General features: G+C 46.9%; 1 protein-coding gene across 2 annotated transcripts in view; it reads left to right on the top strand.

The window, feature by feature from the left end:
- WDPCP (WD repeat containing planar cell polarity effector) overlaps positions 1 to 21,400 on the top strand; it is a gene marked incomplete at its 3' end in the record, with an annotated part of 645,662 nt that overhangs the window by 291,551 nt on the left and 332,711 nt on the right. For both annotated transcript variants that reach the window (XM_082249143.1, XM_082249144.1), the window contains exon 10: positions 6,029 to 6,629. In XM_082249143.1, coding sequence (XP_082105269.1) covers positions 6,029 to 6,629 — 601 coding nt within the window. The remainder of the gene's footprint in view (positions 1 to 6,028; positions 6,630 to 21,400) is intronic.

The following is a 21,400-nucleotide window of genomic DNA, read 5'->3' as shown; positions in this document are numbered from 1 at the left end:
CTAACTTCAGCTTGTTTAATTAAGCTTTGAAACCTGGAAGCTAATTGGTTTCTGTGCAAAGCTGCACCAGATTTTGCATGCTCCATAGTGTACTACATAATAAACACCATTTGATAAAATGTGAAGTGAACCTAACATGTAATCTCTGCAAAAAGTGCCAATTATTGTATCACAGGACACAGGATTGGCTAATATTTGACCAATGGCTTATACCACACCTCCAGGTGACTGGACACCGACAAAAAAGCAAAGTTGGAGCAGGGGGTAGTACTAGGTAGGGCAGTGTACAGAGGTCAGTAGTAGGTAGGGCAGTGTACAGAGGTCAGTAGTATGTTGAGCAGTGTACAGAGGTCAGTAGGGCAGATGAGAGGGGTTAGCAGGGTAGAGAACAGGGCAAAGGACAGGGGGTCAGGAAGAACTGGTACAGGGGAGTCAGAAGAGCCAGAGGGGGTTCTGGAGGACACAGTGCAGGGGGGTCTAGAGGATATGGAACTGGGGGGGTCTGGAGGGCTGTGGGTTAACAAAGCACAGTCCTGGAGGGTCAGAAGGGCACACTACAGGGGTGGTCTGGAGAGCATGGTACTGGGGGGTCAGAAGGGCACACTACAGGGGGTCTGGAGGGTATAGAACTGGGGATTCAGGAAGGCATGGGACTGGAAGGTCAGGAGGGCTTGGGGCTCCGGAGGGTACACACACAGGGGGATCAGGAGGACCTGGTATAGGGAGTCAGCAGAACCAAGGGTGGTCTGGATCCAGCTAGTTCTTCACATTTTTTTACATGTTGTCACCCACAAGCACACCCACTTGAATGAACAACAGAGGAGTGTTGGCAGGGATCAGCACACTGCACTCAGTGGGACATAAGCCCTGAACTTGCTGCTAGTAAATTCTAGGTGGCAGAGGCATTCCACGCTCTGCAGCAGCATACTTAAGGGGCATGCTGCTGGGCAGGGAATGCCTCTACCTATGCTTTCCGGTTTGCTGTTCACTATTTGGGGAAGTGGGGGGAGGAGCACTTGTGGGTTGTCAGGACAGGGACTTGATTGTGATCTCCAAGACAAATTTGCGTTGCATAGCACCTTGCTCCTGCACTCAGAAACAGGGCTCCTAGAGCACTCCTATCACGGAACTCTTACTTGGCATCCCCAATGGCTAAGGCCTTGCTGCCCTTAAAGACCTGGGTGGTCAACAGAGTGCTACAAACAAAAAACAAAGAAAGGGTGCACTGACCTAGCGCATCATCCTCAGTAAGGCTTTATTAGTAATAAATATAAATGGCTACTCACAAACAGAAGATGTAAACCAGCATATCAAATTCAAACGTCGGAGTCCATTGTTACAGTGTCCACTGTCTTTGATAGAATGACGGCTGACACATTTCGAGGCTTTGCCTCTTCCTCAGAGCCTCTGTGAGTAGCCATTTTTATTTTGTACTAATAAAGCCTTACTGAGGATAATGCGCTAGGCCGGTTCGCCTTTTCTTTGTTTTTTGTTTGCAGCACTTGATATGATCTACCTGTCACCTGCATGCAATCGGGATGCTGACCCCCATTACTGAAATTTATATAATCTTCTAGCAAGTCTCCTTTTGGTGTGCAGTTGCTTACCTAGGCGGCTTAGGTTAGTAGCATTCATCAGGGTCAGTTACCTCTTGGACTTTATGTGCTTTGAAGGACTGTACCTTTATCCTGCAGTTGAGCGGATATTGGCTTTTTTGGCTTTTGGGCACTAAACCGCATCCATGGAAATTGCTCAACTTGGCATGAAAGTTATTGTGCATGAGAGGACATGTGGCTTGCTATACAGGTCCAGATCTACCCCAGATCTTAAAGACCAATGTGGGGTTATCTTTTGACTGGATGAGGTGAAGGTTGAGTTGGGTTCCAGGGACCTTTAAGCCCTGCAAATGAAAACGTCTAATGGTAAGTACCCCTGCCAGGAGACTCGGTGTGCTGTTGCTCTCTGCAGTAAAGGGGAGTGGCAATGACGATTTGGAGATTCTAAGCCTCAGTCCCCCTTTTTAAGCTGTAGGAGGAGAGTGGCCATCGGACGCCACTTTAGATTAAATTGTGGTGTCATTCTTTTTTGTGGTCTGGTCTTTTGGCTCTCATGCACAGGTGTGCCCAAGGCTCCATGTTGCACATGTGCAGGTCTGGTCTGGACTGTACATGAGCACCCCATGTTGTGGGGGGGCGCTTTCATTTCTTCCAGGTATCTGGCCGCTTAGGCCACCTACTGTAGTGTTCCCTTCAAGGTGTCAATATTGCTCAGGGTTGGTTTGTGCTGCTTTCCTCTCTGCGTCTCAGGTGGTTGGACACCAAACGGTCTTCTGCTCCGTTTTTCATTGGTCTAGGTCCTAAGATAGTGGGGATAGTATCTTTTAGCACATGACAGACCTTAGACACAAGGGAACAGAGACTGCAGGTTCTACCAGCACTCAAGTACCTTATGGTGGGAACAGTATTGCCTTTCCCTCAGTGAGCTCTAGTTCTCTTTTTGGCTCTCATTCTCATGCAGGGTCATTGTCAGTTACAGGGTTTTCCCTTACTCGCTCCCCATCTTCCTCTGTTTCATTTGTACCCAAGGAGGACTTTTCTGCTTTTATGTCCACCATCATGAAGTAGGTAACAAATATCTGGACAGATACAGTGCCTTGCAAATGTATTCGGCCCCCTTGAACCTTTCGACCTTTTGCCACATTTTAGGCTTTAAACATAAAGATATAAAACTGTAATTTTTTGTGAAGAATCAACAAGTGGGACACAATCATGAAGTGGAACGAAAATTTATTGGATATTTCAAACTTTTTTAACAAATAAAAAACTGAAAAATTGGGTGTGCAAAATTATTCAGCCCCCTTAAGTTAATACTTTGTAGCGCCACCTTTTGCTGCAATTACAGCTGTAAGTCGCTCGGGGTATGTCTCTATCAGTTTTGCACATCGAGAGACTAAATTTTTGCCCATTCCTCCTTGCAAAACAGCTCGTGCTCAGTGAGGTTGCATGGAGAGCGTTTGTGAACAGCAGTTTTCAGTTCTTTCCACAGATTCTCGATTGGATTCAGGTCTGGACTTTGACTTGGCCATTCTAACACCTGGATATGTTTATTTGTGAACCATTCCATTGTAGATTTTGCTTTATGTTTCGGATCATTGTCTTGTTGGAAGACAAATCTCTGTCTCAGGTCTTTTGCAGACTCCATCAGGTTTTCTTCCAGAATGGTCCTGTATTTGGCTCCATCCATCTTCCCATCAATTTTAACCATCTTCCCTGTCCCTGCTGAAGAAAAGCAGGCCCAAACCATGATGCTGCCACCACCATGTTTGACCGTGGGGATGGTGTGTTCAGGGTGATGAGCTGTGTTGCTTTTACGCCAAACATAACGTTTTGCATTGTTGCCAAAAAGTTCGGTTTTGGTTTCATCTGACTAGAGCACCTTCTTCCACATGTTTGGTATGTCTCCCAGGTGTCTTGTGGCAAAATTTAAATGACACTTTTTATGGATATCTTTAAGAAATGGCTTTCTTCTTGCCACTCTTCCATAAAGGCCAGATTTGTGCAGTATACCACTGATTGTTGTCCTATGGACAGAGTCTCCCACCTCAGCTGTAGATCTCTGCAGTTCATCCAGAGTGATCATGGGCCTCTTGGCTGCATCTCTGATCAGTTTTCTCCTTGTATGAGCTGAAAGTTTAGAGGGACGGCCAGGTCTTCGTAGATTTGCAGTGGTCTGATACTCCTTCCATTTCAATATAATCGCTTGCACAGTGATCCTTGGGATGTTTAAAGCTTGGGAATTTTTTTTGTGTCCAAATCCGGCTTTAAACTTCTCCACAACAGTATCTGGGACCTGCCTGGCGTGTTCCTTGTTCTTCATGATGCTCTCTGCGCTTTAAACGGACCTCTAAGACTATCACAGTGCAGGTGCATTTATACAGAGACTTGATTACACACAGGTGGATTCTATTTATCATCATTAGTCATTTAGGTCAACATTGGTTCATTCAGAGATCCTCACTGAACGTCTGGAGAGAGTTTGCTGCACTGAAAGTAAAGGGGCTGAATAATTTTGCATGCCCAATTTTTCAGTTTTTTACTTGTTAACAAAGTTTGAAATATCCAATAAATGTCGTTCCACTTCATGATTGTGTCCCACTTGTTGTTGATTCTTCACAAAAATTACAGTTTTATATCTTTATGTTTGAAGCCTGAAATGTGGCAAAAGGTCGCAAATATTTAAGGGGGCCGAATACTTTCGCAAGGCACTGTATGAGACATAGGAACAGAAAACGCTCTTTTTCGCCTTCCTGGCCAGATATGTATCTGCTTTATAGGCTTCAGAGGAAATACAGGAGGAGTAATAAGGAGAGGCAGCATCTTCCTCATTCTTTGAATCCTTGCAGAAGGATGTCCAGTTTTCTAGCCCTATTATAGCCCTATCCACATTTCACATTCTGGGCATGGAAAAATGCCAAGTGAACTTTCTCAGTCGTCAACGTCTCTTCACCTGGAGGTGTTTCAGACATTCAGTCACAGGTGGGGGGTGCCGGACTTGGACCTTCTGGAATCCAGTTTTAACAACAAACTGGACAGACTTGTTGACAGAACCAAGTATCTTCTAGCCTTTGTAGTAGATTCCTTTGTGAGATCAGGTCAACTTGCTTTTTGCCTTTCCCCCTCAAGCTTCTGCCTCGTTTGCTCTGGTGGATAGAAATAGAAAGCATTAAACTTATTTTCTTCCTAAGGCGTTGGTCAAGGCAAACATGCTTAATCTTCTGGCTGATTCTCTGTAGTCCCTTCCGGATTGTCGTGACCTCCTTTGTCGAATGCCTCTGTACCATCCTGCTTCATGACTTTACAGAAAGGTTGTTGAAGCTCAGGTCTTGCAGTACAGGGGTGTGTTAGTTTGAGACATCCCTACCCTTTTAAGTCAGGAAGACATCTTTCTGTAAAGTCTACCACCACACTTAGAAAACATTCTTTTCTTGGTGTGAGAGAAAAAGGTTTCATCCAAGAATGTGCCCTGGGGAATGAATTTTGTCTTTCCTTCAGTCACAATTGGACTTGGCCTTGAATATTAAGGGGTAGATCTTGGCCTAGGCTGTTCTCTTTCAAAGTCCTATTGCTTCCAATTCTTGGTGAGAGCTTTTGTTCAGGCAGTCCCTCCTATGCCTCTTCTATTAGCTCTGTGGGACCTTAACCTGGTTTTGACAGTTCTCTAGAAACCACCATTTGAATCTGTCAAGGATATCCCTCTCCCTGTTCTTGCAAGGTTGCCATTCTTATAGTCATTACCTAGAATCAGGGAATTTCCAAGGTTGGGGACCTTCTCTTTTATGGAGGTGTTCTTGTGCTTTACAAGAATAAAGTTGTATTGATTCCTTGGACCTCCTTTAGCCCAAGGTGGTTTCCTCAGTCCACCTTAACTAGGACATTGCTTTACCATCCTTCTGTTCTACTCCTGAGCATCCTAAGAAGCTTATCCACCAATGTTTAGATGTGGCTCTGGTTGTTTGAGTCACCTCTTGGCCACAGCCTTCATTTGGCAGTCTAATTCCCTGTTGGTACTTCTTAGGGATTATTGAATAGGGCAGACTGATGTGTTATAACAATGCTGGTAGCTTCAGGCAATACTATACTTCAAGAATACAGACTGTTTGTGTGCCAAACAGTGGCACTACCAACTCTTCCAAGTATTCCTGTAAAATGAATTAAATTGAACATTAATATTATATGATATTCATTGCTATCATGCAAGTTCATCTTGAAATAATCCCTCCTCCCCAGATCGAAACATGGTTATGTAGCTGCCTGAATAGTAAAATGATCCAAGCACCTTATAGAGAGGTAGGGTTTGCAATTCTGTATTTATTCTTAGTTTAGATAACACATAAACATACCACTGATCAGAAAGCTTTGTCTTAACTTTACACATAACATAGAGTCTTAATGATGGTGGTGAGGGTGGGCATTGCATCATTTTATACATATTATTTAAAATGTATTATTTTCTTTCTGTTTTTCATTAGGTCTTGAGCTACATCCGCACTGAGGGAGATATTTTTAATGCTGGCTTCAGTATGACTCAACCTTACCAGGTGTATACATTGGAACAGTCCACAAACCCAGAGAATGAACCTATGGCTGATAGCTGCATTTATGAATGTTCCAGGAATAGACTCCAGTGTGTCTCTGTCACTAAAATTCCTCTCAGTTCCCGGGTAATTAGTTGTGGCAGAAATCTGACTGAAGACAAGCTCGTTCTTGGGTGTGAAGATTCCTCAGTTATTCTTTATGAAGCACATCGAAGAGTGACCCTTCTAGCCCAGGCTGAACTTCTACCTGTTCAAATAAGATGGCATCCTACTGGATGTATATTTGTAGTGAGCAACAATCAAGGTGAAATTCAATTTTTTGACATGGCATTGTCACCAGTTAAGGTCCAGCTTGTTGCTGAAGACTTTGCCCCAAGAACTACTTTACAATGTAATAAACATTTTGAAGTGTCAAGCAGCCTGGTAGACATGAAGTGGGCTGTCCCTGATAACATGAGTGATAGTGCATGCATACATAACCTTTTGTTCCTGAGATTTCACGGTGGACCGCTAGGAGTGCTTCAGTTCAAGCTTGGTAAGTAATCTTAAAAATAATTTATTATATTCTTATATAAGTTATTTTTTTAATGTAGTGTTAGTTCTATACTGTATAAATTATATATATATATATATATATATATATATATATATATATATATATATAAGTAAACCTATATACAGTGGGTACGGAAAGTATTCAGACCCCCTTAAATTTTTCACTCTTTGTTATATTGCAGCCATTTGCTAAAATCGTTTAAGTTCATTCTTCTTCCTCATGAATTTACACATAGCACCCCATACTGACAGAAAAACACAGAATTGTTGACATTGTTGCAGATTTATTAAAAAAGAAAAACTGAAATATCACATGGTCCTAAGTATTCAGACCCTTTGCTGTGACACTCATATATTTAACTCAGGTGCTTTCCATTTCTTCTGATCATCCTTGAGATGGTTCTACACCTTCCTTTGAGTCCAGCTGTGTTTGATTATACTGATTGGACTTGATTAGGAAAGCCACACACCTGTCTATATAAGACCTTCCAGATCACAATGCATGTCAGAACAAATGAGAATCATGAGGTCAAAGGAACTGCCTGAAGAGCTCAGAGACAGAATTGTGGCAAGGCACAGATCTGGCCAAGGTTACAAAAAGATTTCTGCTGCACTTAAGGTTCCTAAGAGCACAGTGGCCCCCATAATCCTCAAATGGAAGACGTTTGGGACGACCAGAACCCTTCCTAGAGCTGGCCGTCCGGCCAAACTGAGCTATCGGGGGAGAAGAGCCTTGGTGAGAGAGGTAAAGAAGAACCCAAAGATCACGGTGGCTGAGCTCCAGAGATGCAGTCAGGAGATGGGAGAAAGTTGTAGAAAGTCAACCATCACTGCAGCCCTCCACCAGTCGGGGCTTTATGGCAGAGTGGCCCGACCGAAGCCTCTCCTTAGTGTAAGACACATGAAAGCCCGCATGGAGTTTGCTAAAAAAACACCTGAAGGACTCCAAGATGGTGAGAAATAAGAATCTCTGGTCTGATGAGATCAAAATAGAACTTTTTGGCCTTAATTCTAAGCGGTATGTGTGGAGAAAAACCAGGCACTGCTCATCACCTGTCCAATACAGTCCCAACAGTGAAGCATGGTGGTGGCAGCATCATGCTGTGGGGATGTTTTTCAGCTGCAGGGACAGGACGACTGGTTGCAATCGAGGGAAAGATGAATGCGGCCAAGTACAGGGATATCCTGGACAAAAACCTTCTCCAGAGTGCTCTGGACCTCAGAATGGGCCGAAGGTTTACCTTCCAACAAGACAATGACCCTAAGCACACAGCTAAAATAATGAAGGAGTGGCTTCACAACAACTCCGTGACTGTTCTTGAATGGCCCAGCCAGAGCCCTGACTTAAACCCAATTGAGCATCTCTGGAGAGACCTAAAAATGGCTGTCCACCAACGTTTACCATCCAACCTGACAGAACTGGAGAGGATCTGCAAGGAGGAATGGCAGAGGATCCCCAAATCCAGGTGTGAAAGACTTGTTGCATCTTTCCCAAAAAGACTCCTGGCTGTATTAGATCAAAAGGGGGCTTCTACTAAATACTGAGCAAAGGGTCTGAATACTTAGGACCATGTGATATTTCAGTTTTTCTTTTTTAATAAATCTGCAACAATGTCAACAATTCTGTGTTTTTCTGTCAGTATGGGGTGCTATGTGTATTTTTAGTGTGATTTTAGCAAATGGCTGCAATATAACAAAGAGTGAAAAATTTAAGGGGGTCTGAATACTTTCTGTACCCACTGTATATGTGGGGAAAAATATCATGCTGGATATCTATACTGATATGGACTGGGTAATGTGTTAGGAATGAAAGGCTGCCACATCGATTGATGGAAATGAAAATTATCAACCTACAGAAAGCTGAATTCAAAGACACCCCGAAAATCGAAGTGAAAAAAAATGATGCACCAGGCTAGTCCATTTTGCTGAAATTTCATTGCAGCAACTCAAAATGGCCCCCTTGTGCTTGTATGCATGCCTGACAACACCGGGGCATGCTCCTAATGACACGACAGATAGTGTCCTGGGGTATTTCCTCCCAGATCTGGACCAGGGCATCACTGAACTCTTGAACAGACCGAGGTGCAACCTGGCAGGGTCGGATGGACCGAAAACATAATGTCCCAGAGATATTCTATTGGATTTAGGTCAGGCAAACATGGGGGCCATTCATTGGTATCAACTCCTTCATCCTCCAGGAACTGGCTGCATTCTCTCACCACATGAGCCCGGGCATTGTTGTGCACCAGGATCAACCCAGGACCCACTGCATCAGCGTAAGCGTAGTTCATCCCGATACCTAATGGCAGTCAGGGTGCCATTGTCTAGCCTGTAGAGGTCTGTGCTTCCCTCCATGGATATGCCTCCCCAGACCATCACTGACCCACCACCAAACCGGTCATGCTGAACGATTTCACAGGCAGCATAACGCTCTCGATAGCTTCTCCAGACCCTTTCACATCTGTTACATGTGCTCAGAGTGAACTTGCTCTTATCTGTGAAAAGCACAGGGCGCCAGTAGCGGACCTGCCAGTTCTGGTGTTCAATGGCATATACAAATCGAGCTGAACAGTGCCGGGCAGTGAGCACAGGGCCAGCTAAAGGACGTCTGTTTCTGATTCACACCAGTGGCCTGCTGGAGGTAATTTTGTAGGGCTCTTGCAGTGCTCATCCTGTTCCTCCTTGCAAAAAGGAGCAGATACCTGTCCTTCTGATAGGTTAAGGACCTTCTACAGCTCTGTCCAGCTCTCCTAGAGTAACTGCCTGTTTCCTAGAATCTCCTCCATGCTCTTGAGAATGTGCTGGGAGACACAGGAAACCCTCTGGCAATGGCACATATTGATGTGCCATCCTGGAGGAATTGGACCGCCTGCGCAACCTCTATAGGGTCCAGGTATCGTCTCATGCTACCAGTAGTGACACTGACCTTAGCCAAATGCAAAACTAGTGAAAAACAATCAGAAAAGTTGAATAGGGAAAAAAATTGTCAGTGGCCTTCACCTGTAAAACCATTACTGTTTTGGAGGTCATCTCATTGTTGCACATCTAGTGCACCTGTTGTAAATTTCAGTAACACCAAAGCAGCTGAAACTGATTACCAACCCCCTCTGCTACTTAACTGACCAGATCAATATCCCAGAAGTTTAATTGACTTGAAGCTACACTCTGAGTAGAAATAGTTTTCCATTCATTTTTTTGAGCAGTGTGTTTGTGTGTATATATATATATATATATATATATATATACAGCATGTGTATATATATATATATATATATATATATATATATATATATATATATATATATATATATAATGTGTTTCTAATTACATTACATTGTGACCAATAGAATTTAATTTGTTTGTGGGCTTGATATTTGCTCTACTGGAATAACCTTTCTGTGAATATTTAGTGCAAAATAAAAAGTTGTTTCTCTTTCATTCGTTGGGTTATACTGCCCCCTACAGGAGTAGGACACTAGGCAGAAAAAAAGTCTGGCTACGCCCATGGGCAGTCCCAGTGGGTATACTCCCCCTCTCTGCTACAGGCACTAGATTTTTTTCTGCCTAGTCAGGAGTAAGCACCTAGTTCCTTGCTGGAATCTTTGGTCCTGGCAATTTTTTTTTTTTTTTCTCCTGGATTTTTCCTGTGAGATCAACAGTCAACTGCCGGACTGGGCGATGGGCTGGATAATCTAGATCCAGTGGTCAACCCAGTCTGGCCAGCGAACACGTGCAGACCTCAGCTCCGCACTAGGTCAGTCGCGACATAGCCCCACAGGGAGGGGGCTGGCCTGTGAGTTAAACGCCTTGCGAGGTCGCATACGACCGGGTCTCAACTCGAGTCAGTGTTCTTCCTTGCCAACAGCCCCCCATTTTGATTGGGAGGGGTTCTGTCTGGAGCGGTGCCCGCCTGGTTCCTGGTATGGTGAATAGCTCTCCCCCTGGAGGGTTTTTGGGGGGACATGGGCCCCTCCTTGGGACAGCCTACATATATGTTGTTTTGGTGGTCTGGCCCACCACCTGGGGTGGGGGCAGGGCGTTATGCTGGCGATGGGGGCCGGGGGGGTGCGCCACCGGTGACTGGGTGATCGACTTTGCGCGGGGGGTTTGTACCTGGCAGGGGCTCTTGCCAGGGCCCCCCGTCCTGTCTGGGTCTTTCCTTTGAGGCCTGGGTTCCTTCCTGGGTCCCTGTAAAGCCTCGTAGTGCTGCCTTTTTGTTGTAGCCTGTGTGTTTCTATACACGGCGGCCATGTTTGTGTAGTCCGTCAGCCATTTTGCATTGGTTTGCCATCGAAAATAGAACGGCCATGACAGTGAAGCCCTGTGGGCAGTGATTTCATGGTGGGAGCCCCTCCTCATCCAGTGATGCGGACTCCTGGATCCTTTCACTTCCTGATCACCGCACGTGGAGTGCAGATTATCCTGGTGGCTGCAGGTGCCTGTTTCTGCTGGGTGGTGAGTCTGGTGGGGTTCTCTCCCTCTCTACTGAGGATTGCTTGATGCTTGTGCCTGGCGATCGGGTAGTGCTGCCAGCGCGGTGGGGGTTGTCCCTTTACAGTGTTTTACACTTTTTGTGGGGTCCCCCTGGAGACTCATGGAGTCTTTGGTGCACATCTCCCCACCTGATCCCTTCTCTGAGGCTGCGGGTCGCTCCGGGTCCCAACCATCAATCAATGCACTAACGACGGTCCTGGAGTCCTTTGTGTCAGAGGTGGAGGTGGTCTTCGGGCGACAAGCTAGCAAAAAGTGCCCCCCGCCTTCCCCTGCCTCATCTGTCTCATCAGATCCTGAACCTAATTCGGCCGCCGCAGACGTGGGTCACCCTGCTGGGTCTGCAAGCCACGCGCCCGTGATCCTCTGATAGTGAGAATGATTCCTCCACATCTGCAACTGCGCCCGAAAAAGGCGCCGGTGGAAGCACTGATTGTATCTGTGCGTGAGACCTTAAAGAGGATGCAGCTGTGACAGGCGCAGGTTTCCTTTGGCACTCACAAGCCATCCAGAGCGGCAAAGGTGTTTCCTTTCCCCGCCTATTTTGACAGAATTGTCGCTAAAGAGTGGAGACGACCAAAGCATCCCTGCAGGGTCCCTAAGAGCTTTACTAGGCATTACCCCTATGAGGAGTCCCTTCTTTAGAAGTGGACTGTTCCATCGGTGGTGGACCCTCCGGTTTCCAGATTGAACAGGGCAACTATGATTCCGGTTGAAGAGTCCCCGGCCTTTAAGGATCCAGCTGACAGGAAGGCGGTGGCGGAGGCTGTGGCCTGCCCTATGTACATTCTGGCTGGTTTGGCACTGAGGCCAGTATTCACCATTGCCCTGTTGTCGCAAACTCTGACCGAGTGGGCTAAGCTTTTACACCATGACCTGGAGGGAGAACCGCCCCCCGTCTTGCTGAGCTGGCGGACCAGCTGATTCAGAGGCTGCAGTTTATCTGTGATGCCTCTTTGGATGTGGCTCCCCTAATGGCTCGGCTCTCTGTTTTGGCAGTGGTCCATTTGCACAGTTCCATACGAGGTCCCTGAAAAGTGAGATTCTGACCAAATGGGACAAGAATCCGCAGTCTCTGGACAATCCGATCTGGCCAAGTCGGGGATTGAAGGAGTCCCGAATATGGTGGCTTCGTTCTCCGGCGCTTTGGCTTGGCACATCTTTCCTGCCCTTGTATTGGACAGTGGTCACCACGGATGCCAGCCAGACAGGTGTCCTCGGCAAGCATTCTGCTCAGGGGATCTGGACACTGGAAGAGTCTAGACTACTGATCAATGTCTTGGAACTCCGAGCGATCAGGCTATGTTTGGACCATTGGACGGATCATCCTTAGGGACGTCCAGTGCGCATTCAATCGCACAGTGCCACGGCCGTGGCTTATGTCAATCACCGAGGGGGCACAAAAAGTGTCCTGGTGGCTCTGGGGTAGCCGGCATTCTAAGGTGGGCATAACTGTTCGTTCCAGCCCTCTCCGCCGTACACATTTACGAGGTTGGAAAATTGGCAGGCGGATTACTCCAGTTGGCAGGTGTTGGACCAAGGGGAGTGGTCCCTTCATCCGGAGATGTTTCATTAGTTGTGTTTCCAGTGGGGCAGCCCCGAGGTGGATCTGTTGGCATCTCGGCTCAACAGAAAGGTTCAGAGATTTGTGGCTCAGTCAAGGGATCCTCGCTGGTGGCCTTGTAGGGTCACTATCGTCTGATTTCCTACTTCACTCCTCAATTTGGTGCTTTCTGTCCTCCTGAAGCCTCCCTTTGAGAAACCTCAGGAGATTCCCCTGCTTACGCTGTCCCAGAAGTTGGCTTTTTTGGTGGCTATCGCCTCTGCGCGCAAGGTGTCAGAACTGGTGGTGTTGTCCTGTCGTTTACCTTACCTGGTGATTCACAGAGATAAGGTGGTTCTTCGCTCCTGTCCGTCGTTCCTTCCAAAGGTTGTCTCTGATTTTCATTTGATTGAAGACATTGTGTTGACTTCCCTGTGTCCCAGACCTAAACATCCAAAGGAAATTGCCTTGCATGCCTTTGATGTGGTCCAGGCAATTAGGATGTACCTGGCAGCTACGGAGTCTTTCAATACAATAAAAAATGGTTCAAAGTCCCTAATGATTTGAATTGTATGTAATTGGTTATCAAGGAGGTCAGGTTTGAACTGATAATATAAATATACTGTATATGCACAGGAACTATGGAAAGTCACTAATGGTACACAAAGCACAAAGAAGCCTTAAAAACGTTGACAGTGAGGTACAGCAATTTACAGAAATAAATCAAGTTTTAATATCATATTTCCTTGGTTTTTTTGGTGTGACAGTATTTTTTTTCATTTTGAGATTTAGAGATAATGTGAAGTTTAGGGGCTTGTTTAGGCTAAGACTATGCTTCACACAGTGTGAGAAGCTGCAAAAAGACAGACAGAGCCCACTTCATTTTGTGGCTGGAGGATGCCCAGCATCATTGTGCCTTTTCCTCCCCATCCTTACTCTCCATACCTTGCCCCTTTCATTCACCGGATTTCGGTCACGGAGGCTTAACATAACCGGTGGGCATTACCTAGCATAGTCTGCCTGCATATACTGTCTGCCCAGAAATGTCCACTTCTCCAGACTGACACCCCCCATCAAGTTATTTTGATATTTGCATAAGTCTTCTTAAGAGCCAGCCCAATGCTTGCATCAGGTACCTTAAAGGCTTTTAGTTTAGGATTGTAGAGAGTAGAGATTGCTGTTTTTATTGCCGTCTGTGCCCCCGTTATTCACCCTCTCTGGTTGTCCCGTTTACCATTATCATTGACAGTGAAAGCAAAAGAAAATCCCAAATTTTAGGTTGTCCCCAACACAGTAATAGAGGGCAAATCTTCCAATGGAGACACTAGTTCTGGTAAAATGGGGGACCCAGAGGAATTCACCTTAATTTGCAGGGATTTCCTCTCACTTTCTATTACAGCTATCGGAAAAGTGAAGGTAAATTTCCTCAATGGACAAAGATTGCCAAAAAAAAAAAAAAAAATGTGTTATAACCCTCACTTATGGCGCTTTTCCACTGCATGGTACGGCTCGGTTTGGCGCTTTTCCACTGCATGGTACCGCATGGTACGTGTTAGAACGGTTCTGTACGGTTTTGTACAGCAGCACTTTTCCACTACATGGTATGGCTCGGTACGCTCGCTTAAACAGTACCACCTTGGTTGGGGCTCCAAGCGGGCCGTACCTATACCATTTCCCACAATCCTTTGCATGCAGCCTTGATTGTTTGCCACTACTAGCCACTGATTGGTCAGAGAATCATTGTAATCCCACCCATTTACTACTTTAGTGGAAAAGCAAGCCGAGTAGAGCCTATACAGTGCTGAAACGTGCCGACTCGTACCACGCAGTGGAAAAGCAAACTGAGCCGAGCTGGGTCAAGCAGTGCCGAGTGGAGCCGAGCCGGTACTTTTCAGTGCAAAAGTGCCATTACTTGTATCCAAAATGAAAATACATTTTTGACTATAGTTCTTTGATTCTTCTATGGTGTTTTTTGGAAGCTATATACAGCAACCTGTTGGCCCCTCCCATCAGCCATCTGCATTGCATATAGAAATACAGAGACCCAGAGGTTTCTTAGCTGGTCTAATATAAAGTATGTATTGGAATTGTAAAGGTTTTATTTAAACGTTATTAGCATGTTGTTGAGGGGTGACAAAACAAAATATAGACTGATTAAAATTTAGCTTTAAAGTAAAAGCTTAGGGGGTAAGGTTCATGTAAAGTTTAAGTTAAGGGTTAATAATAGGTTTTTGGGTGTGCTATTTTAACTCGTCCAATCTGGTCATTTACTTTTATGGCATTTACACATCCCACTTAAGTTATCATAGCCAACAATACCATATTGACGTGTGCTAGTTGAAACTTCATAGTATTCTTTTTCTTCCAGTGAATTTAGTTTCTTTGAAAGCTATAGGGGAACGTTAATGTTTGATACTATCCATGCAATCAGTAAGTGGAGGCATAACTGTAATCTGTCATTTGATGTTTTATCTCCCCTGTATCACTTTGGGGATAGTTACATGGAGGTATTGAAACCTGACATCAAGAGTAACACGATTATCTTTTTGCTCTATGATTGTCTTGCTGTATCCTAGTGGTTGTTATGAAAAATAGGATAAAGGTAGCCTAGACATTCAATAACGTCAGTAACTGGCTTTGCATTGTCACTATTAGTTGTGACAAAAATTGTTTATTGAATAAACTTTTGATTTTCTGTGTGTTGAGAATTTTATCAAGCCTAGCATTTTATAACTTTTTGTAGGTCCTTAAGGGTTTTGACCAAGACAAATTCAGACATTTGCATATTTCACAATATGATATCCAGTGCAGAAAAATCTTTTTCATACATTAGCATAATCCTAAAATGTATCTGAATATTTTTTAAGCATACCTGGTAACTTTCCAGAATTGACCCGGCAATGCCGAAATTTGAATTGCTATGAGATACAGAATTCCTGTTTCGCAGTTGTAAGTAAACTGCAGCCTTCTTGACATCATTGCTCTGAGAGTTGACGCACCACCACAAAGAGGGGAGGAAGGGTCCAGGATACATAGGCATCGGCCACTTAAGGATTCAAGAGAGAGATGAATGGGGTTCATAGACCTTGCGGCTGGGAGAGAAGATAGAACGCATGAGCCTGATGGGATTAAATACTGTGTAGATTGTTAATGAGTGCATTGCAGCCAGTCACTCTGACATACTTAGTGGCAAAACTGCAGATAATGATAAGATACTGTATTTGTGGTTGTATTCTAAGACTGACCTATTGACAAGGGCATTTTTTTGTTGAGGAGCTGAGTGACTTACCTGTGGTGGGCTGATGAGTGATACTGGCTACTGTACTGGTTGTGTTGGCTGCCATGGGTCCCAAGGGCCAGGAAGGTGATTTTAAAGCTGAAGAGAACAGGTGGTGGTATTGCCTAACATTGGGCCCAGTAGGACTAGTGAGCACAGTGGCTGAGGGAGCAAAGCACCATTACAGACAATACGGCACTTGAGGAAGACAAGCAGGACAGTTAGGACAAGCAAGAATTTTTTTATACGGGATCAAATAAATAGACATACTATGTGGGCTGCATTAGGACCATGCTGTTTTTGTGTAATAATAGTGAGTACCAGGAGGAGAAGAAAACCTGCTGCTTGGCTTCTGCTGATTGACATTTGTCATCATCATCAGCAATACAATGCTAATGCTAATAAATAATTCTAAAGGGACACAGCTCTATTGTATTGCGCTTTCCAAGGTTTACTATTCTTATATGTCATATATAAGTCGTGGGTGGCACAGTGGTGTAGTGGTAAGCACTTTCGCCTAGGTCACTGGTTCAAATCCCAACCACGACATTACCTGGAGTTTGCATGTTCTCCCTGTGCCTGCGTGGGTTTCCTCCGGGTACTCTTGTTTCCTCCCACACGCCAAAGACATGCTGGTAGGTGGTAGGTTAATTGGCCTTGCTATGGGTATGTAAGAATGTGAGTTAGGGACCTTAGAGTGTAAGCTCCTTGAGGGCAGGGACTGAGGTAATTGTACAATGTATATGTGAAGCGCTGCGTAAACTGACAGCGCTATATAAATACCTGAAATAAATAAAATTAATAAATAATATATACTAAGTCATACATATTCTCTCTACTAGGGGAGGTCTGCTGTATAAAACAGTACTGTCTTGTTTTTATATTTATTTGTATTTTACCTAGAACTCCATACTCTGTTGTTTAGGGGAAAAGTTTGGCCTCAGTAGAGTCCCTGATAATAGTGCCACATCCCTAAATATGGTAGAGAAAGAAAATTCCCCTGGTAGTGGGCCTTTAAAGTCCCACTACCAGGGGAATTTTCTTTCTCTACTCTGTTGTTTAAGCCCTCCCGCTTTTAGAAAAATGTGTACACAGCTAAAGTTTGGCATGGTGCACTTGTTAGTGGTCCTGCTGGACTACTAACAAATATAAAAGCAAAAAGGAAGGACAGAAAATGTCATATTTCTCTTACGTCCTCCGACAGTTGCCGCCACCTCTAAGTCATCACTGTTGGGTATTGTCTTCCCATCCGCAGGAATAGTTAGGCATATAGACTTAGTCCAAAGACAAAAGGCATTAGCATATACACACCCATGGGGGCTGTCCCATCTGGTCAATACCCCCCCTGCATCAACACTCCCAACTCAGTTTTAATCTGCCTAGGGTCAGGAATAGTCAGGCTTACCTTGTGCTGGGGCTTCAGTCTCAGCCTTCCTAATCTTTTATTTGATTTTCTTTGAAAATGTCAGTAGTTTTTTCTCTTACTTTACTAGCTGTTTATTTTGTCAGCTTCTAGTGTTAGTCTTCTCTTCGGATGAAGATGGATCGTGCGGTGCTGGGATTCGGACCGACCGCCCTGGTTCTCCAGAGCAGAAGGGTCAGATGGACCCCCAGCCCGCCATCGAGCGTTCAGCTATGGTTCGCCCTGGCATTACGAACGACCCATCCCTGTTTGCTACAGGGATGCAGCCGTGAGGTGGCTACCTCACAGGACTCGTCTGCGGTGCTGCAGCGTCATGTCCCTGGCTCACGGCACTCCCTGTCAGATGAGGACAGAGGCTTTCCATGCTTAGAGGCTCCCCACGCCATCTGGTACAGGTAAGTACTTCTGTGTGGGGCCCCTGTCTGGGGTGGCAGTCTGTGTTGCTGTGTGTTCCCCATGTCTGTGCCTGTGTGACTCCCTGATGCGGCCCCTGTGGGGATCTCTTGTGCAGATACTGTGTGTGCCTGGGGGTCCCTGTCCCTGTGTCACTTAGGTGCATTGTTGGGAGTGCAGACGTTTCTGATTGTGCGGCCACCGCAGCGGCGAATTTTCGCGCGGTCCGCCACCTTTAATATGTGCTAACATGTGTAGCTCCTCTGGGGCGATCCTGCATGTTATTTTGGCGCCATTCACAGCCATTTTGTGGGCGGTGGAACGATCGGTCCGGCCGCATGTCGGCGGCCATTTTGGCGTAGCCTCCAATGCATCCCTATGGGGCAGCCATTTTCCCAGGGTCTGGCATATAGTCCAGCCTACTCCAGCAGCGCTTCCTTTCCATCAGCAGCAGGACATCGGTAGCAACGCTCTGCGAGCTCTGCAGGTTATCACTCTCAATTTCCCTCTGTGCTATCGCTTGTAGCTCCGTTTCTTTTCTCCTTTGGGGGTCTTTTATCACTGTTGCAGTAGCGGTGGGCTGCGCACACCGCAGCGTTTCTTAAAGGGGACAGTACTTTGTATTGCACTGTAGTTTGTTCTGATAACTTGAGCAATGGATTCTCAGGAAAGCAAGTTTCCTCCAGCTTTAGTGGGGGGCCCCAGTTCTCCTGTGGCCCCGCTGCGACCCGATCTGGCTGCTGTGGGGGCGACTTTGGTGGCAAATATGGAAATGCTGATGTCTGAACGCGCTGCGATAAAGAGGCCCAGGTTGTCTCTCTCTTCTGATTCAGATGGGGATATGGCTGCTGCTGCTGCGAGCGTGCCCTTTTCAGGGTCCCGCTCATCCTTGGACCCCCCGGGGTCTGAGGGGGAGGCTGAGATGGAGGGGGTTGATACCTCCTCCCCGGGGTCGCCTGAAGAACAGGCGACCATAGATGAGTTGATTGTGTCTGTAAAGGACACCTTACATTTAGAGGATTAGCCCTGTACTCCGTGCGTTGTGTCCTCGTTTGGGTTTTCCCCTGCCCAGCTGAGTTTCTTTACACTGTTAATGAAATGTGGCGCACGTTGAAACGTCCATTCCTGGTACCTAGTCGGTTCAAATTGCTTTATCCTTTTGCGCCTGCTACGGAATCACGATGGTGTGTGCCTCCACAGGTAGATCACACTGTGGCCGTGTTAAACAAGGCTACCTTGGTTCCTACTAAGGATACCCCGGTTTTCCGGGATCCCACGGAACGGCGGTTGGAGTCTCTAGCTCGCCATTCCTATACGGTGGCGGGTTCGTTGCTCAAACCCGTTTTCGCGTCCGTTCTGGTGGCTCAGGCGGTGGCTGATTGGACTTAGATGCTTAGGAGCAATCTCGTGTCTGATGGTGTTCCGCCTGCCCGGCTGGAAATGGTGGATCAGATCCACCAAGGAGTCATGTATTTGTGTGATGCAGCCTTGAATGAGGCCCCCTTAGTGGCGCGCGTTGCTTAACCGGCGACTGATATGGCTGAAGAGCTGGTCGGCTGACCAGTCCTCGCGGAAAACAGTTGCCGATTTTCCATATGCTTGTTCTCGCCTTTTTGGCGAGGCGTTGGATGCCCTGGTGAAAGGCGTCACGGGGGGCAAGAGCACCTTGCTGCCCCAGAACCCGAAGAACAAGTCTTTTCGTGGCAAGCTGGGTTCTGCGCCTAGATCCAATCAGGGGTCCTTTCGTACCTTTCGGAACCAATCCAAGGGTAAGCCCTTCAAGGCCCAGGGCAGCCAGAAGAAGCCCTGGGAGGGCAAGCAGGAGTCGGGCAATGCCGGCTCGGCGGGTCAGTCCGACTCTGCCTGAAGGGGCGCCCTTACCCGTTTCAGGGGTGGGGGGACGCTTGCGCGGTTTCCTCCAACCTTGGCTGCTCCGGATATCGGACAGGTGAGTTCAGGAAATCATTCGATCAGGATACGTGATCGAACTCCTTTCCCGGCCGGCGAGCAGATTCCTTCCCTCAAAGCTTCACTTGCCTCCTGGGCGTCGGCAGGACCTACATCAAGCGGTGTTGGACCTTCTTGCTCAGGGGGTGATTGTCCCGGTACCTCATCGGGACAGGTTTCGGGGATTTTGTTCCAATCTGTTCGCGGTGCCCAGGAAGGGGGGCAAAGTGCGTCCTATTCCCTATATGGGAATGATTTTGGACTCTGCTCAGGCAAAGGTGTTCTTGCCGGAGGACAAGCTCTGGACTTTGCGGGACAAGATCAGGTCCCTCAGGGACAGCCCGTCCTCGTCACTCAGGACCTGTATGCGGGGCCTGGGGTTGATGGTATTGGCCTTCGAGGCGATACCCTTTGCTCAGTTTCACACGCGAGCTCTCCAAGTGGAGATCCTGGCCAAGTGGAACGGACTGCCTCAGTCCCTGGATCTGGTGTCTCCTTGAGTCGTCAGACCAAATTGGCTCTTCTGTGGTCACTCCAGTCCCCGTCGGTTGCGGAAGGCAAGTCCTTCCGTCCATTGGTGTGGACGGTGATTACCACGGATGCCAGCCTGTCGGGATGGGGTGGAGTTCTGGGCAACCTGTCTGCCCAGGGCACTTGGTCGGGGGAAGAATCCTCCCTCCCGATAAATGTGCTGGAACTGCGAGCGATGAAACTCTGTCTCTTCCAGTGGTCGGACCGTCTCCGGGGGCCTACCTGTCCGAGTACGGACGGACAATGCGACCGCAGTGGCTTACATCAACCACCAAGGGGGCACCGGGAGTGCTCGGGCAGCCCGGGAGGTGACCGATTTTCTGTCTTGGGCCGAGACTCATGTCCCGGCGATCTCAGCAGTTCACATTCCGGATGTGGAAAATTGGCAGGCCGACTATCTGAGCCGCCAGACCCTGGACCAGGGGGAATGGTCCCTACACCCAGAGGTCTTTCGGATGCTTTACGGTCGCTGGCTTTAACGGCCTAGCTGTTGAGACCCAGGTCCTGAGGGACAAGGGTCTCTTCCTTGAGGTTATCCCTACTTTAATCAAGGCTAGGTAATCCTCCTCTGGTAAGATCTATTACCGTACCTGGAAAGCTTATTTCGCCTGGTGTGAATCCAGGGGGTTCTCCCCTCGTTGAGAGTGCTAGCTTTCCTCCAGCCTGGTGCTGGCCGCGATAAAGGGCCAGGTGTCTGCACTGGCTGTCCTTTTCCAACGCCCTGTGGCATCTCATTCCTTGATTCGCACCTTCATTCAAGGTGTGCGACATTTGGCTCCTCCCAGGAAGGAGCCTTTACCTCCATGGGACTTGAACTTGGTTCTGTCCGTGTTGCAGCGTGCTCCCTTTGAGAACAACCGGGAGATATCGTTGCCTCTGCTGTCGAAAAAGGTTGCTTTTCTAGTGGCGATCACTTCGGCTCGCAGAGTGTCGGAGCTGGTGGCGTTGTCTTGCCGCTCCCCTTTTTTGATAATTCACAAGGATAAGGTGGTTTTGCGACCACCCCCATCCTTCCTTCCCAAGGTGATCACTGAGTTCCACCTTAATGAGGACATTGTCCTGCCTTCACTTTGTACGAAGCCGAAACATCCGAAGGAGATTGCCTTGCATTCCTTGGATGTTGTCAGGGCGATCAGGGTTACCTGT

This window comes from Pelophylax lessonae, assembly GCF_965119305.1.
Source record: "Pelophylax lessonae genome assembly, chromosome: 3".
NCBI lineage: Eukaryota > Metazoa > Chordata > Amphibia > Anura > Ranidae > Pelophylax > Pelophylax lessonae.
Note: the sequence above shows the minus strand (reverse complement) of the source record. Positions and strands in the feature narration are given on the sequence as shown.